This window comes from Anomaloglossus baeobatrachus, chromosome 1 (genome assembly GCF_048569485.1).
Source record: "Anomaloglossus baeobatrachus isolate aAnoBae1 chromosome 1, aAnoBae1.hap1, whole genome shotgun sequence".
NCBI classification, from domain to species: Eukaryota; Metazoa; Chordata; class Amphibia; order Anura; family Aromobatidae; genus Anomaloglossus; species Anomaloglossus baeobatrachus.
In genome coordinates this window covers 713,345,929-713,365,079 of record NC_134353.1, presented here as the reverse complement: position 1 = coordinate 713,365,079, position 19,151 = coordinate 713,345,929, and the positions used below count along the sequence as shown (strand labels likewise).

At 44.4% G+C, this 19,151-nt stretch overlaps 1 protein-coding gene across 10 annotated transcripts in view; it reads left to right on the top strand.

Moving 5' to 3' along the window:
• The window catches only part of FBRSL1 (fibrosin like 1), a 792,546-nt gene that overhangs the window by 718,049 nt on the left and 55,346 nt on the right, over window positions 1-19,151 (top strand). For all 10 annotated transcript variants that reach the window (XM_075321861.1, XM_075321929.1, XM_075321892.1 and 7 more), the window contains one exon: window positions 16,573-16,621. In XM_075321861.1, coding sequence (XP_075177976.1) covers window positions 16,573-16,621 — 49 coding nt within the window. The remainder of the gene's footprint in view (window positions 1-16,572; window positions 16,622-19,151) is intronic.

Below are 19,151 nucleotides of genomic sequence, written 5' to 3'. Positions count from 1 at the left end.
GGTCTGAGGCCAAGAGAGCTGCTCAGTAATCATGTTCTGATGTACAGTCCACAATTCCTGCTAATGCCTTAAACAGTGTTATGACTTTCCCAGTTATTTGTCTAAGACTAGCTCTTGCACAGGCGATGAAACAAGACCTTACTGAGACAGGGTGGTTGGAGGAGGGTAAAGACATGGTGTTTTGGATGCGGAGACAAGGCCCCATCCTTTTCTAGCTGGCAATGATTCCTCCGTGGGCATCCATCACTAACACTGCACCTCGGCCAGCACTGCCAACAATTTTTCGCACCTGGTATTAAATCAGCCGGTACCTTCCACCTCCTGCTGCCTGCAGTTATGCTCCACGCAGCACAGTTCTATGCTTGTTATTGCAATTTTGTGGAGCTCTTTTGATTTACAGCTGTTTTTACGACCGTTGAGACAGCCACAAATTGAGGAAATCTCATAAAACAGAGAGCAAACGTCTCCTTCACAGCTCAGGCAGAGTTCTGGCAACACTACTTTATTCCACTGAGCAGGATGTGTAAACAATATTGAGTCTCCCGAGTGACTGTATCAGTACAGTTAAGTGGTAACAGCTTGAAAAATGCCTTTCCCCGAATTAGAGGTAAAACTTTCAATAGGCCCCCAGGCTAAACTAAATTGGTGACATTTTGCAGAAGGAAGAAAGGGATAATCTTATGCATATAAATACAGAGGGCAAGAGCTGGAAAGATGTCAGGGCTTAAACTGAACTTAGGATAAGCTGTGGGAAAAGGGCCAGTGCTGGATTTGGATCCTTCTGTAATGGATCCTGCACATTTCCTTCCAACTCTGATCTTCTACGCGTCCAAAACGCCTTTTATTGAGTATCCAGGGACCAAGCAATCAGAAAAAATATTTTTACATTCCATTTGAAATAAGGTTTTTATATGGGAATTTGTGCTATAAGCAATTACTCTAGGATAAACAGTATAACTTCTCATTTTTATATATATATATATATATATATATATATATATATATATATATATATTTATTTTTTTTTATTCTCCGCTGCTTTGTTAGTCACTGTGGATTGTGTGCTTTCTCCCCAAAGGGAACCTTTCACCACAATAGGCATATTTTAGATTGGGAAACGTCATGAAGTTCGGACCTTGGTCACATCAAAGACCATGTGTGACCACCACATATATGGCCTTAGATAAAAAGAAAAATCTATCATTTTTTATTTTTTAAATTTATATATGCAGAAGCATGTAAAAGCTTTGTCGCCCCTGGACAAAGTTATTGTAATCATGAACAAGCAAAGTTAAAGATGAAATGATTTCTAAAAGGCATAGTTAAAGATGACACATTACTTTTGTATTTAGGCAAAAAAAGTTTTACATTTAAAAAATTACAAAAAGGAAATGGGCCAATGCAAAAAAAATGTGGGCACCTTTGGAAATTTGTATGCTCCGATAACTGACAAAGGTTTCAGACCTTAATTAGCCTGTTAGGGTTATGGCTTGGTCACTATCATCGTTAGGAAAGGCCAGGTGATGCAAGTTTTAGGCTATGTGCGCACGTGTGCGCTCTGCACCGCACTGAAAAGCTGCGTTCTGAAGCGCATGGTGGCAGATTCATGCGCTCTGCATGCTGCCTCTCCCTATAGACAGCATGCAGAACGCACGAAAGAAGTGACATGTCACTTCTTAGAACGCAGCGATTCGGCAAGCAGCCGAATTGCTGCGTTCTAACATGCCACGTGCGCACGGCCCCTGCACAATCTCCATAGATTGTGCAGGGGACGCAGGACGCATGCAGTTACGCTGCGGTGCAGAACGCAGTGTAACTGCATGTAATACGCACACGTGCGCACATACCCTTACAGCTTTAGAAAAACCTACCTTCCTCTAACCTTGTGCCAAAAAAGAGCAGCCATGGGTTCTTCTAAGCAGCTGCCCAGCTCTCTAACATTGAAAATGGTGGCGGCACACAAAGCAAGAGAAGGCTATAAGAAGTTAGCAAATAATTTTCGAGTTGCCTTTTCCCCAGTTCCAAATGTAACTAAGAAATGGCAGTTACCAGGAACACTGGAGGTCAAGATAACGTATGTAAGACCAAGCAAAATTTTTGAGAGCGCTGCTCGTAGGTTTGCTAGAGAGGGCATATCAGAACTCCTGCGCGACTTCAAAAGACCTTCAGGATGATTTAGCAGACTCTAGAGTTGTGGTACATTGTTCTACTGTTCAGAGACACCTGCACAAATATGCCCTACATGAAAGAGTCATCAGAAGAAAACATCTCTTGCATCCTGACCGTAAGACTGAGTCAGTAATATGCAAAAGGACATCTAAAGAAGCCTTATGCATTTTGGAAACAAGTCCTGTGGACCGATGAGGTTAAAATAGAACTCTTTGGCCACAATGATCAAATGTATCTGTGTAGAGAAAAAAAGGCACAGAATTTCAGTAAAAGAACATCTCACCAACCATTAAGCATGGGGTGCATCAATCATACTTTGGGGTTGTGTTGCAGCCAATGGCACGGGAAACATTTCACAGGTAGAGGGATTCAATGACATTTCTAGAAATTCTTCATGCAAACATAACACCATCTGTAAAAAAAAAAAAAAAAGTTTAAGTTGAAAAGAGGATGGTGTCCACAAGTGGATAATGATCCTAAACACACAACAAAATCCACACTAGACTTACCTCAAAAGTCGCAAGCTGAAGGTTTTACAATGGCCCTCACTATCCCCTCATCTAAAAATCATTGAAAATCTGTGGCTAGACCACAAAATAGCAGTGCATGCAAGACGACCCAGGAATCTCACAGAACTGGAAGAGTTTTCAAAGGAGGAATGGATGAAAATCCTTCAAACAAGAATTGAGACTCTTGGCTGGCTACAAAAAGTGTTTACAAGCTGATACTTGCCAAAGGGGGTGCTGCTAGGTACTAACCATGCACGGTAACCAAACTTTTCCAGTGGCCCATTCTCCTTTCTGATTTTCAAATGTAAAAAATTTAAAATAATTTTTTTTTGTCTAAAATACAAAGGAAATGTGTTATCTTAAACTTTTTGCCTTTTAGAAATCGTTTTATCTTCACCTTGCTTAACTGTTCACAATAACAGTAATGTTAACCATGGGTGCCCAAACTTTTACATGCCTGTGTATATAGGTATAATATTCTAAATTGAGAGACAAATTGTGACACGGTGGTGATGCAGCTTCACTACAGTAAATTTGTTACTACTGATTCTTGCCAAGCTACGAAGACTGAGTTGGAATTGGAGTGTGAGAATAATGGTCGAACTTTGGCTATCAACTCCACAGGCCTGAATATTCCCATTAATTATCATGGTGTCCTAAAGATAAAGGGTTACAGTCTTAAGCCTGCTTTACACGAGTCGATCTATCGTGCGATAGCACGAGCGATCGTACCCGCCCCCGTCTTTTTTGCGTCACGGGCAAATCGCTGCCCGTGGCGCACAAACTCGTTTAACCCCCGTCACACATACTTACCTTCCGGATGACCTCGCTGTGGGTGACAAACGTCCACTTCCTGAAGTGGGAGGGACGTTCGGCGTCACAGCGACGTCACACAGCAACCGGCCAATAGACGCGCAGGGGCGGAGATGAGCGGGATGTATGGGGAGATAAGGTATGCACACCAGTGACTATGTAAGGGGAATACATGAAATAGCAGAAACTGCTGTGTGAATACTGACTTGAAAAATCCAATAGCTATATGTAAGAGTGAAAATGTGAAAAATGGAATCTGCATTGATCAATTCAGTAGCTAAATTTCTCTTTATTCATATGTTCATGGCAGTAATGCAGATTCCATTTTTCACATTTCATTCTTACACAGAGCTATTGGATTTTTCAAGTCAGTATTCACACAGCAGTTTCTGCTATTTCATGTATTCCCCTTACATAGTCACTGGTGTGCATACCTTATCTCCCCATAGTGATGTTTTTTTAGGTTTTTGCACCCAGTTCAGACTTAGAATGGTGTTCCAAACGTTATTCCTTATTATGAGCGGGATGTAAACATCCCGCCCACCTCCTTCCTTCCACATAGCCGGCGGGTGCCGCGGGACGCAGGTAAGCTGTGTTCATCGTTCCCGTGGTGTCACACGGAGCAACGTGTGATGCCACGGAAACTATGAACAACCGGCGCCATTTTAATTAAACAATTTTATGAAACCTAGCGACAAGTACACGACTCACGATTTGTGAGCGATACTGCGTCGCTAGGAGGTGTCACACAAGACTCCCTCGTGTACGATGCCGGATGTGCGTCACGAAAACCGTGACCCCGACGATGCATCGCATGATTGGTTGTCTCGTGTAAAGCACCCTTTAGTTTCATGTTAATTTCTTTGGCTACATCAGTGGCACAGTTTGTTTTTTCCAATAGCCTTATTGGCTTGTTCAGGTGATCTTTTGCATTGTTCAGATAGGCAGCAATGTTCTTTTTGGAGGCAAGTGACTTTTCTCCCTGCAATCCTGCCATGCACACCATTGTTGTTCAGTGAAGTCCTGATGGTGGGACTCATTAACATTAATGTGCGAAAGACCTTTAGTTGCTAAGAGGTTGACATGCGTTCCTTTGTGACCTACTGTACGCACTTGTTAGTCGCCAATCTTAGTGAGGCGGAAAATGACTTTTTTTCTATTTTGTACACAATCTGTCTAACTGTCCTTTGGTGTTTGGAAGTATGAAAAATTCCGAAGGGTTCACAAACTTTCAAGCGCCACTGTAAAACCCAATGTTTGCTCTTGTTTTATACCAAATAAGAGGACTATTTGGATTGTTTTTCTCATGTAAGGCTGCTAAACGCAATGTCCTTATTTATGTAGTGATTTGCTCCTCTGTACTTCGCTCAGTGACGGTCTCCACTCCATGAATGTTCTGTGTGGACAAGCTGAATGTAAAGTCTTACCCCCTGTGATTAATCCACTCCCATGTGGCACAGTCAGAGTGTTAATTTGTGCAAGCAGGGGACAGACGGCCATGATGGAATGTGACAGCTGCTTGGTCATAAGGTTACTAGAGATGTCTAAGCAGTAATTGGTCCATGGAGCTAATGGGAATCTCCTTTTCACCGTGCTGTGTAAATGATCTGAATCGTTAGTATACTGCTTCATACAATTTTATTTTTTATTTTTTTTTAATAAAGTATGTTCAAGCAAAGCCAAATATGCTGTAGATGTTCGGCTGATTTGCAGTCAGAAAATCTGCAGTGTATTATAAGCAGCAGCAAAGTGATGGGGAAATGTGCATGCACGGATATAAATTGCCATGCTAAGGATTAAAAATCTGTCTTTGACTTCCACACTGGATTTCACCGTTTTTTAATGTGTAGGGTCAAACTAATGTCAAATCTTCTGACAAAATCTGCATTGACCACATTTAGGCCGGTTTCAGACGTCCATGTTTAATCAGGTACAAGTCACACACATGGTTATGGTCATACATGTGTGATACATGTCATATGTGTGTTATACATGTCATATGTGTCACACACATGACATCTGTGTTTGCATACGTGTGACACATACCGGAGTAAACACATGTCTGTGACATAAAGATTTTCTATATTGACCTGTATCCAGCGTTGTTTTCTTCAGCTCTGCTGTCTCCAGCTTCTGACCGCCGCTCATTATATTCATTGATTATTCACTGCACTGAGGACCTGGAAGCAGGAGCATCGCTGGGGACTTCAGTGCCGGGGACCGCATCGCTAGGGACATTATCGCGGGGACAGGTGAATATTCACAAAGCAGTGTGTGTGCAGTGACGTCCAAGAGGTCATTGGAGTTCCCAATGAACTCTGACATCCTGATAACACCCCTGCGACACCCGCACTACAGTGGGTGTCACAAAGGTCACTTCACGGGTTCATCAGAGTTCTTTGGGAATTGATGAGTCCCCTATGCTGTTGCCACGATGCGCCAGCTTCCAGGTCCTCACTACACATACGCACACAGCACACATATGTATACACTGAGCACATATTCACACATAGCAGGCACACATGGATACACCAAGCACATACACACACATTGCGCACATGCATGTATATACTGAACGCACACAAACACACACACACCTGTATACTCACCTGTCCCGAGCGATGCTGTCTTTAGCGATACTGTCCCCTCAATGCTCCGGCTTCCAGCTCCTCTGTGGAGTGAATATTCAGCGAGTATAATGAGCGGCAGTCAGGAGCGGGAGACAGCAGAACCGAAGACAGCATCACTGGATACAGGTAAATATAGAAAATCTTTTTATTTAAAAGACCCGTGTTTTCTCCGGTACGTGTCACAATGATGTCACACGCATCACATCAGTGTGCGATCCGTATGATAACCGTGCTGCCGGATAAAAAACGGACACGTCTCTGCGTGAGTGCGGGATCATGAGAGGTCACACGGTCCGTGTTAGTACCAGTATAGAATAACATGGGTACTTGTGGCATCCGTGTTAAAATTGGATGTTACACATACCTAAAACACGGACGTCTGAAACCGACCTTAGATGAATGGAGCGGATTTCCAGATGCGGAAACTTCTACAACCTATATAGTTCTTCTAAGATGTACAGTGCCTTGCGAAAGTATTCGGCCCCTTTATTTTTTTCAACCTTTTCCCACATTTCAGGCTTCAAACATGAAGATAAAAATTTAAATTTTATGGTGAAGAATCAACAAGTGGGACACAATTGTGAAAGTGAACGAAATGTATTGCTTATTTTAAACTTTTTTAAAAAATAAAAAACTGAAAATTGGGGCGTGCAATATTATTCGGCCCCTTTACTTTCAGTGCAGCAAACTCACTCCAGAAGTTCATTGAGGATCTCTGAATGATCCAATGTTGTCCTTAATGACTGATGATGATAAATATAATCCACCTGTGTGTAATGAAGTCTTGGTATAAATGAACCAGCTCTGTGATAGTCTGTGTTCTGTTTAAAGCATAGAGAGCATCATGAAGACCAAGGAACACAACAGGCAGGTCCGTGATACTGTTGTGGAGAATTTTAAAGCCAGATTTGGTTACAAAAAGACTTCCAAAACTTTAAACATCCCAAGGAGCACTGTGCAAGCGATCATATTGAAATGGAAGGAGCATCATACCACTGCAAATCTACCAAGACTCGGCCGCCCTCAAAACTTTCATCTCAAACAAGGAGAAGACTGATCAGAGAATTAGCCAAGAGGCCCATGATCACTCTGGATGAACTGCAGAGATTTACAGCTGAGGTGGGAGAGTCTGTCCATAGGACATCAATCAGTCGTACACTGCACAAATCTGGCCTTTATGGAAGAGTGGCAAGAAGACAGCAAATTCTCAGAGATATCCATAAAAAGTGTCATTTTAAGTTTGCCACAAGCCACCTGGGAGACACACCAAACATGTGAAAGAAGGTGCTTTGGTCAGATGAAACCATAAATCTAACTTTTTGGGAACAATGCGAAACGATATGTTTGGCGTAAAAGCAACACCGCTCATCACCCTGAATACACTATCCCCACTGTCAAACATGGTGGTGGCAGCATCATGGTTTGGGCCTGCTTTTCTTCAGCAGGGACAGAGAAGATGGTTAAAATTGATGGGAAGATGGATGGAGCCAAATACAGGACCATTCTTGAAGAAAACCTGTTGGAGTCTGCAAAAGACCTGAGACTGGGACGGAGATTTGTCTTCCAACAAAACAATGATCCCAAACATAAAGCAAAATCTACAATGGAATGGTTCACAAATAAACGTATCTAGGTGTTAGAATGGCCAAGTCAAAGTCCAGACCTGAATCCAATCGAGAATCTGTGGAAAGAGCTGAAAACTGCTGTTCACAAACGCTCTCCATCCAACCTCCCTCAGCTCAAGCTGTTTTCAAAGGAAGAATGGGCAAGAATTTCAGTCTCTTGAAGTGCAAAACTGGTAGACACATACCCCAAGCGACTTGCAGCTGTAATCGCAGAAAAAGGTGGCGCTACAAAGTATTAACATAAAGGGGAAGAATAATATTGCACGCCCCACTTTTCAGTTTGTTTGTATTTTTAAGAAAGTTTAAAATAAGCAATAAATTTCATTCAACTTCACAATTGTGTCCCACTTGTTGTTGATTCTTCACCATAACATTAAAATTTTTATCTTTATGTTTGAAGCCTGAAATGTGGGAAAAGGTTGAAAAATTCAAGAGGGCCGAATACTTTCGCAAGGCACTGCATGTGAATTCCCCCTTATTGAAGACCTTGGTGCATGCATGCAATGCTCCACCCAGTGCCGTGGCCATTTGATGCTCTATTTTGAATCCCAATTGTACGACCATTGGCCTGTTTCAGGTGGGCTGAGCTTTGGTGACGCTGCCACCGTGATGCCGCACCATTGGCCCATAATCTATCTCTCCATCTGCAAGATGGATCTTGTCTATATTTTGTAAATTAGGATATTGGATCATTTATTTCGTCACAACAAGAAAAATGCTCGGGTTCACAATTGACTTTGCATTAGGTTGGTTATTCACGACAAATACCAGATTAGTACATTGGGATTCATTACGAATAATCCGAACACGAATATTTACTATTCGCCCATCACTATTTCTTATGCACATTCCTCCGCTTTCAGATCTTTGTGTGTTGCCATAATGGATCTAAGGCTATGTGCGCACGTTGCGTAAATTCATGCAGTTACGCTGCGCTTTGTAGCGCAGCGTAACTGCATGCGTCCTGCGTCCCCTGCACAGTCTATGGAGATTGTGCAGGGGCCGTGCGCGCGTGGCGTTTTAGAGCGCAGCGCTTCGGCTACTGCCGAAGCGCTGCTCAAAAAGAAGTGACATGTCACTAACAGTACTAAAGGAAAGTCCCTGAAAGGATTAAACTATTGAACCTATTTTTTTCTGTTAGTATGGGTGGGCTTGCTATATATGTAAGATTCATTCTCCACATTGCCGCTGTGGCATCATTTGTGCAAACAATCCACAGCCATTATGCCGGACGAAAATGGGAAATTAATCACTTCATTTAAAATATCTGGTACAACTATGCAGGGGTGGGATTCAAATTTTTAACAGGTTCTCTGTAAACCCCGCCCATTTGAAAACCCACACCCATTCTGTAACCGCACCCATTTTGTTAGCCACACCCATTTTCACTCACTTTCCTCAACCAAAAAATACAAGTAATTTAAAGTAAAATCTCTTTCCCCCTCCTATACCTTCACTCTCCTGTCCAGTACCAGTAGTTCCCGTCGCTGTCAGTCATATTGTATTAAATGATTTTTCTACAGTTTTTAAAAATTATTACTAAAGGAGTCCTGCTAAAATTGGAACAGACGACCTTCCCCATACACATCCCATCCCATGTGGCTGCTTTTCCAGTGCCGTTCCCATCCCATTATGGCCTTTTTTCCCCCTGCAGATCCCATCCCATTATGGCCTCTTTCCCCTGCAGATCCCATCCCATTAGGGCCTCTTTCCCCCTGCAGATCACATCCCATTTTGGCCTCTTTCCCCTGCAGATCCCATCCCATTAGGGCCTCTTTCAGCCTGCAGATCCCATCCCATTATGGCCTCTTTCCCCCTGCAGATCCCATCCCATTATGGCCTCTTTCCCCCTGCAGATCCCATCCCATTATGGCCTCTTTCCCCTGCAGATCCCATCCCATTAGGGCCTCTTTCAGCCTGCAGATCCCATCCCATTATGGCCTCTTTCCCCTGCAGATCCCATCCCATTAGGGCCTCTTTCAGCCTGCAGATCCCATCCCATTATGGCCTCTTTCCCCCTGTAGATCCCATCCCATTATGGCCTCTTTCCCCAGCAGATCTCATCCCATGTGCTCCTTTTCCCCTGCAGATCCTGTCCCATATGGCTCCTTTTCCCATATAGCTCCCATCCCCATATAGCTCCCATCTTATGTGGCCCATCTCCCCATATAGCTCCCATCTTATTTGGCCTTCTCCCCATATAGCCACATATAGCTCCCATCTTATATGGCCTCCTCTGCCAATATAGCCACATATAGCTGCCATCTTATATGGCCTCCTCTCCCCATATAGCCACATGTTGCTCCCATCTTATTGTGGCCCCTCTCCCCATATAGCGCTCCCATCTTATGTGGCCTCTCCCCATATAGCCACATATAGCTGCCATCCTAATGCGGCTCCTCTCCCTGCTCCCTGCATCTTCGGCTCACTGAGCTCTTACCTGCTCCCAGCACCGGCGGCCTCTCCTGTGTCTCCCATCCTCCTCCGCGGCATTCAGTGCACACACTGACGCTGACAGACGGCAGTAGGAGGAGCTTCCTCCCCACGCTGCCGTGACCTCTTGTGTCAGCGCGTCGCTGCACGCCAGATCAGGGAGCAGACAGGCTCCACTGTACTCGGAAGTGCGGCGCGGAGGTATGGGGATTCATTTGTGCTAGTGTCTTAAAGACACTAACAAATGAATACAGGGAACCGGATCGCCGCATCTGTTTCTTGCCGATTCTGGGAACCGGCTGCTATTTTAACAATCGTTTCTCTAGAACCGGACAGAACCGGCTGAATCCCACCCCTGCAACTATGCCATAGCCAAAATATTAGCTCTTCCAAAAGATAACCCGAAACATTTTGATATAAAGCTGAATGCCTCCTACGTCATCTTCATACCTGTTTTCTGGCTTATTTTTCATGCTTGCCCTGATAAATATAGACTTTGCCAAAGCTGTGATGGGATGTTTCCTGGCTTTGCCAAGTCCCGTCTGGTGCTCACTTTGTGCTGATGTTTACTTGAAGGAATTCAGCTGATTGAAGCCAAACCCTGAAGAGCAAATTAATGACCACAGTCTTCAGGGAAATTTGATTGACTGTGCACAATGCCCAACAGTTGATATGGATGTTTCATAGCGTTGCTTTCCATACCTAAAATATTTAGGAGCTTCTTACTAGTACTGATGATTTTGACTATTGCATGTTAACAGGGTGTCTGTTGTTCTGACCATATAATACAATAAAATCTAAAAATTTGTATTTAGAAGTCTTCATATTTATCATTATAGCTCAACCTTTTCAAAGCTAATGCAGTTGAGCTGCAGTACCAGAATTTGAATGAAGGGATCAGGTTCTGTGGAATAATGTAACGGGGCGAGAAGTTAGATTAGGGAACATTGTCTACTTGACTTAATGTTTCCGAGAACTGGTGTAGTACTAGAAAAATTGGGATAGGTAGTTTTGCATTATAGAGCATATTGGTCTTAGATCATTGGCAAAAAATAGAGAGCACGTGTAGCGAGGTATAGATGGTGCAACACTGTGGAGAGCTTTGCAGGGTGAGCGCGATAAGTTTACATTTAGTATGGGATGAGAAACCAGTGCAGTGATTGGCATAGGGTGGAGGTATGGGAGTAGTGGCTTGTTGGTGGAAGGTTAAAGGGAACCTGTCAGTCGATTCAAGCTGCCCAAACCACTTTCAGCAGATATGTGAGTCTGGATGCATGATTGCAACTCGATTTGGTTTTTCTCTGTCAAGTGCACCTGACTAGCCATGTCTCTATGGTCCTCAGATGGCTCTTTAAAGGGGTTGTCTGGTCTAGAATAAAAAGTGTGCAGTCACTGTGTGTGACTGCAGACTTGTGAATCCTCGCACACACTGCGAGGATTCGTCAGTCACTGCGCCGGGAACGGCAGTCACGTATGCAATATCCATACTCCCAGCCAGAAACCATCTGATGGGCGCAGCCGCACTCATTACAACCCAACTTGTGGTCACGGCCTCGCTCAATACAACTTTGAGTGAGGCTTTGCCGATTAGACAGATTCTCGCCGGCAGTATGGCCGACTGTTCTGAACAAAAAAGCTGGATTCATCTATAAAACGTAGCCGTGAACGAATGTTACATTAGTTCCTGAAAGACAGCAGGCGCAGTTGATTTAAAGGGCATTGTTTACTTTCACACATTGTTCTGGCATAGTTTAGTCTAATTAATTTAATTATGTATTTTAAGCTGTACAGAGTCAGGAGAAACATCCATGGTCATGTGGGAATATCAAGACATTACAGTTTACTTTTAGAAAAAATTGCGACAATAAATGTGTTTTACATCCTGCTTTACCTCTTTCTTAGTTTTTCTTGTTAGTGCAGATTTCGTCACAATCTGACCAGCACTCCTGTCAATACAATGGCAGCTGGTGGAGGAGAATGTGACCGACCCACCCATCAGCCTCCTCCAATAGGAAAGTAGTTTTCCCATGTGAGGTGTTTTCCAATTGGAGGAGACTGATGGACTGATCTGGCCACATGCTCCTCCTCCAGCATTAGTCTAAGGCTACATTCACACGACCTTTCCGTTTTTGCGGTTCGCAAAAAACGGTCCTGTTTTTCCAGGGATGCATCCGAGTGACAACCGTTCCGTTCCATACACAGTCCGTTTGTCATAGTTACATAGGTTGAAAAAACGACCTAGGTCCATCTAGTTCAACCTTCTATTCATTATTTTGCCATTTGGCCCCCCTTGCCAAGGCAATACAAAGTCTGTGTCCCAGCACCGGTGGCATTAAGACTACCCATATAAATGTTGTGTGAAACCCATACACTGTTGGAGGTGCTTGCAATTGATTAAACCGTGATACAAAGCATGCACCTCCCACAGAAAGTAGAAGGGAAAAGGAGTTATCCGTGTGTGACTTCTGTTTTTTGTATTTTTTTTTGAGGACTGCAAAAAAAAAACCGGAAGGATGCTTACAATACAGGCCAGGGCATCTGGCCAGATGCTGGTCCCCATATAAGGTCTATGGGGAACAGTATTCGGCACAAAGGGGTAGGAGCAAGCGCTACATACTCACAGATCACCGGGGCGGCTGTCACACTGCTCCCGCGGCAGCTCTTTGTTCTTCCTGAGCCAGCTGCTCATTAGGCTCATTTCATATTCACTGCTTTCCACGCTCACCGGCATATGTGATTGGTTGCAGTCAGACACATCCCCATGCTGAGTGACAGCTGTCTGACTGCAACCAATCACAGCCGCCAGTAGTACAGTACAACAACAACAAAAAAAAAAACGGCGTGCGGCCCCCCCTGCCCCAATTTTGAGCCCAGCCAAGATAAAGCCTCACAGCTGCTGGCTGGTATTCTCATGTTATTGGGAGTCCCACAGCCTAAAAATATCAGGCAGCAGCCGGCCGGAATTGCCGCATCCATTAGATACGACCGTCCCGAGACTTTACTCAGCTCATCCCGAATGCCTTGGTGTGGTGGCAAATGGGGTAATATATGGGGTTGATACCAGCTGTGTAATGTCACCTGGCATCAAGCCCTGGGGTTAGTGATGTCACGGTGTCTATCAGATACCCGCCATCACTAACCCAGTCAGCAATAAAAAGAAATAGATGACAAACAAATTTTTATTTAACAAACACTCCCTGTTACGGGGGGACCGGCAGATTAGGACCAGGGGGTAGATATCCTAATTGCCAGTCGGGGCCCACCGTGCTCCAGATGACAAAGGAGCTGCTGGCACCTGAGGGTTAGGCGGAGACTATAGAGCTGGATGGCTCTGAGATAACCCAGGAACTCTGGGAACCGGTCACGTGTGTTGGGCCACGTCAGACCGGACGACAACCCGATTAGCGTTTTGGTGCACCTAGCGCTACACCAACCACGTGTGCAGGAAACATGTCAGGCCGGGTGGTAACCAGGTAGCGTTGACCAGAAGACCGCCATGAAAGCGCCCTGTCGGCCACGTGTGTAGGACACGTCAGGCCGAGCGGTCCTCCGATTAGCGTTTCTGGCCACCTCTCGACTGGCCACGTGTGTGTAGGACACGTCAGGCCAGATGGTTACACCAGTAGCGTTGACCGGGAAGCCGAGGAAAATAAGGAACACCCTGTTAACTCCACAGGGGTCCTGGAGTACGCTGTCCGTGTGCGTAGGGGGCACAACCGGACAGGTGGCGCAGCAGGTGCGTTGTCCGTGTGCGTAGGGGGCACAATCTGACAGGAAGCACAGCAGCCGCAGCCCAGTTAACGCCACTGGGCTGCTATAGCAAGACTGGAACGGCAGGAGGGAAGCACGGCGCCTGGCAAAAGTGAAGACTGCGCACCTCCATGTTGTCTCCAGCCCCTTTTATAACCTGGGTCCGCTCCAAACCCAGGGTGGAACCACCAAGGTCCAATAGCAGAGTGCCATGTCATCAGTGACGTCACATGCGACCTATCCGGAACCGCCACGTCATTGATGACCTCATGGCAGCCACGCCCCAAACACTTCACCAGTCATCGTCTGACGACCAATACTGAGGTGCCAGATCATGGGGGCGGGCCTCTGCGAGCCAGTCCGGAGTTGCCACTTCATCAGGACACCTGACACCCTCTGCCCTATCAGGGCCTGCCACCTCACGGACATGCTCAGTGAGGTCCTTACCGGACCTAGCCTCTGATGCACTAAGTGCCTGAGCATGCTCAGTAGCCTGAGCCACAGGCTTAGAAAGCAGACTATCAGTTTGAGCATGCTCAGTAGGCACATCCCAGAACTTAGACACAGCACGAAGTCCAAGTACCTGTTCAAAGAGGCTGTTAGGGTTAATTGTGGGAGCATGCTCAGTAGCCTGAACTGAGGACTTAGTCTCAGACATAACACAAACAGGCTGAGCATGCTCACTAGGCAAAACACCGGGCTTAGACTCTGGCTGGGGTAAATCGGCGCACGCATGCGCACTAGCCGCCTCTCCACACTTAGACGTGGTGGAAGGAACAGCCAACTGGATGACCCGAGGCACGGCCAAGAACGGCAGCCGGCGCCTGGGCGCAACAGGAACCGCAGCAGGCTGCTTGCGGCTATGGCGGCGCCGGTTCGTAACACTCCCCAACACATTCCCTCTTTCACTAATTTATTGGAAAAAAAAACAAATCCAGATCCAGCATAATCCAATAAGGGGGTCCCACGACGATCGATACTTACTGTTTCAGTCAATGAAGAACAGAATGTTCCTTATTGGCTTGGAGAGCGGTGTAGTGACCTGAGCTAAAATCACTAGGTCTGCACAGGTCACTGCAGGGCACAACGAGCGCTGACTTCAGAAGGTTAGTGAGGTACATTATCTGCGGTGATGAAAGCTGCTGCACTCCTGACAGCACTTGTCATTGATTTCCATTGTACACCACTTTCACAAGCGAAATATCGCAAATGACCTGTGACAGCACCACTAGTCACAGTTCTCGGGCCGCCCACGATACTTGATGTGAGAACGCGGCGGGCATAGAACTCAGTGACAAGCGCTGACGTCAGGAGTGCAGGACTTAATCAACGCAGGTAATGAACTTTACTAACCTCCTAATGTCGGTGCTAGTCATCCCCGCAGATGCTGACACTGCAGTGCAAGCAGCTGCGGGGCTGGCTCAGGAGTGGGACACAGACTGCAGGGGCACCTGACGGAAGTCACATGGAAGTGCTTCCATGCGGCTTACAGGGATTTTGCGGACCCATTGAGTTGTATTACGTTATTACGGAACAGAATAGGACATGTTCCTTAATAACGTAACGGACATACGGCATCCGATCTGTTTTTGTTTTTTTGTTTTGTTTTTTTTTTTTGTAGGATTGGATGCACATGGAAGTGCTTCCATGTGCCAACCGATCCTACACAAAACACATTGAAAAGATGGTCCTGTCAGTAGGTCCACAATAAAAAATGGAACTGAACAGGACAGATGGAACGGTCGTCTGAATGAGCCCTAGCAGCAACACTTGTAACTATTTCTGAGCTCCTCTTAGCTGATTTAGGGCCATAAGCTATGTACAATTTGTAGCGAAACCAAGAGCTTTTGTAAAACCAAATGCTGCAAAATTTGTAATGAAACCCAATAGCAAAAATGATTTTTGACCCAAAATAGAAGCATTAAATAAAAATAGTCCCCAACGGAAGCCAACGCCTTTTAAGATGTGTCAGGAGTGTGCAAGTGATAATATAGGGAGTGTTGGAAAGATCTGAATCATTTATAGCTCCAAGACAGCGGGCATGTTGGCTTGGATATTGGTATTCTTAACACTTAATGTAGGTCTTAAAGTGTCCTTGAGCAGTCTGTTGTCTTTGGCCACTTGTAGCTATTCGTCCTCAATGTTACCATTGCGTTACATTTTTAGTAACATCTCAGCAGCACAATGTGCAAGCTAAAGTGCCATTTGTACCAATTAACTGGTCTTATGATTGTGTTGCAAATGCTCAGCTGTCAAGAACTGTCTGTGACTGGATACAATAATTCATCTGTATCTGTTTACCTTGTGTTGTGGTTGGGGAGCTGTAGCACGGTATATACAATGTTGTAAAACATCTCCCATCAGTTTAATATTTCACTATTGCTAATTGTCTTCCGTTTGATAGCTCAATGTTGCACCCTTGAGGCCGACAATAAAACAGCCGCCGCACAGAACAGGCTGGCTGTGGGTTTTTTTTGGTTTTTTAGTTGGTGCTTTTTTTCTATTTTTAAAGGAAACATTAACTGAAACATGCTTTGTCTTAATCTTACATTTAACCATGCAAAACCCGTAAATAAATGAATTTAATGAAGTAGCTGTTTACATGAATCTTTCGTGTAATGCTTTGTTCTTTATTTTTTTTAGTGCTCCAATGTTGGCTCTGAGATCCTCTTCTCCCCTGCTGTGTCCACGGGTAAGCATGTCTCAATGCAAATCACTTTAAATGACTCTTGTGCAAAATGTTTTTTTTTTACTATATTTTGTGAATTAAGAATTGCTTTTACTTAATTTTTTTACATTAATATGCACAGTACGCGATAGATAAAGTTGGTGGGTGTCGATGGAGTTAAAGGAGATGCAAAAAAATTAAATACAAAAGAAAATTATATTGTATAATAAAAAAAATAGTTGTAAAGTTGCTGGAAAGCAATGACTGTGAAACGTCCAGATGATCGATTCATTAAGCGTGTCCTTGAATGTCCTGCAACCATCAGCCCCCACACGAGGGAACCGTATGTTTATATTGTATTCCCATTTCCCTTGACAGATCAGCCATTGATCCTAAGGTCAGACTATTCTGTTTGTCGAGTTCAAACCTGGAGGACCTTGTATGCCTACGGGAGGAGCAGATCCGCCCTCTTTGGTAGTGCAATTGCACCTTAGATCAGAGTAAAGGAGATAGATATATATATAGATATATAGATAGATAGCTATATATATATATGTGTGTGTGTGTGTGTGTATGTAGATAGATAAATAATGTATATAAATGAATAATATTATTATATAATATGTCTGTCTTCGTGAGATTCTTTTTTTTTTTTTTTTTTTTTTTTCGTTGTCTGTTTCCCAATCTGCAACCCCCCCCCCCCCAACCTCACCAACAGATCATGCTTGCAGGGTCTCCTTACTATTGCTCAGATGATGGAGTTTTTATCACTACATCATGACTTGCCAGGAGTTCTCTCAGTTGTGTAATACATAGAGACCCTGAAAACATGATCAGTTGGGGGTTGTGAGGACTGGAATTTTTGGAAACACTGGTCTACCTTTTACAAAGGTGAAATTGCTGAGAGCGCATGTATGTGCTGTGTGATTAAATCTTCTCCATGTTACCAAATAGTGACAAGTGCTTCAAGGTGTGAACACTACATGATATTCCTGTGTGACGGTAATGTCCAGTCAAGTTCAGTCTGTGGTCCAGTCAAGCTGTGTGCCTAACTTTCTAGGTCTGAGGTCCAGTCAAGCTGTTTCCTTATCTTTCTAGGTCTGAGGTCCAGTCACGCTGTGTACCTACCTTTCTAGGACTGAGGTCCAATCAAGCTGTGTGCCTAACTTTCTAGGACTGAGGTCCAATCAAGCTGTGTGCCTACCTTTCTAGGTCTGAGGTCCAGTCAAGCTGTGTACCTACCTTTCTAGGTCTGAGGTCCAGTCACGCTGTGTACCTACCTTTCTAGGACTGAGGTCCAATCAAGCTGTGTGCCTAACTTTCTAGGACTGAGGTCCAATCAAGCTGTGTGCCTACCTTTCTAGGACTGAGGTCCAGTCAAGCTGTGTGCCTAACTTTCTAGGACTGAGGTCCAATCAAGCTGTGTGCCTACCTTTCTAGGTCTGAGGTCCAGTCAAGCTGTGTGCCTACCTTTCTAGGACTGAGGTCCAATCAAGCTGTGTGCCTAACTTTCTAGGACTGAGGTCCAATCAAGCTGTGTGCCTACCTTTCTAGGACTGAGGTCCAGTCAAGCTGTGTGCCTACCTTTCTAGGTCTGAGGTCCAGTCAAGCTGTGTGCCTACCTTTCTAGGACTGAGGTCCAGTCAAGCTGTGTGCCTACCTTTCTAGGACTGAGGTCCAGTCAAGCTGTTTCCTTATCTTTCTAGGTCTGAGGTCCAGTCACGCTGTGTGCCTACCTTTCTAGGTGTAAGGTCCAGTCAAGGGTCATTCCACGGTAACTTACGTTACATTTACAAGCCAAAAACTGAGTTAATTATGGCTTCAGACTGTTCTTTGAAGGCAGGCATAAAAATGAGTGAATGTATATTGTACATTGAAGAACTCTTCTCAATAGATTTCAACATAGTTTGATTTTTCAACAATACAAATTAAATACAAAATACAATGTTTTTACTTGGTAACTTGCGTTTCTTTGTGTGTAACGTAAGTTACCAAGTAAAAACATTGTATTTTGTATTTAGTTTGATTTTTCTACAATATAAATTATGTTGAAATCTATTGAGAATAGTTCTTCAATGTACAATATACATTCACTCATTTTTTGTGCCTGCCTTCAAAGAACAGTCTGAAGCCATAATTAACTCAGTTTTTGGCTTGTGAATATAATGCAAGTTACTGTAGAATGACCCTTAAGCTGTTTGCCTATGTTTCAAGGTCTGTGGTCCAGTCAAGGTGTGTGCCTACCTTTCTAGTTCTGAGGTCCAGTCAAGCTGTGTGCCTACCTTTCTAGTTCTGAGGTCCAGTCAAGCTGTGTGCTTATTTTTTGTAGGTCTGAGGTCCAGTCAAGCTGTGTGCTTATTTTTTGTAGGTCTGAGGTCCAGTCAAGCTGTGTGCCTACCTTTCGAGGTCTGAGACAACCAGTTGGAAATCACCGTTCTTGCTGTCTCTGCAAGGCCTTGTGTACAATGGCATAACAAAGCAAACCTGGTCAGCACTTTGGTAAATGACACCCGAGTGTTAACACACTATTTTCCAAGCTTTTCATATGCTCTAA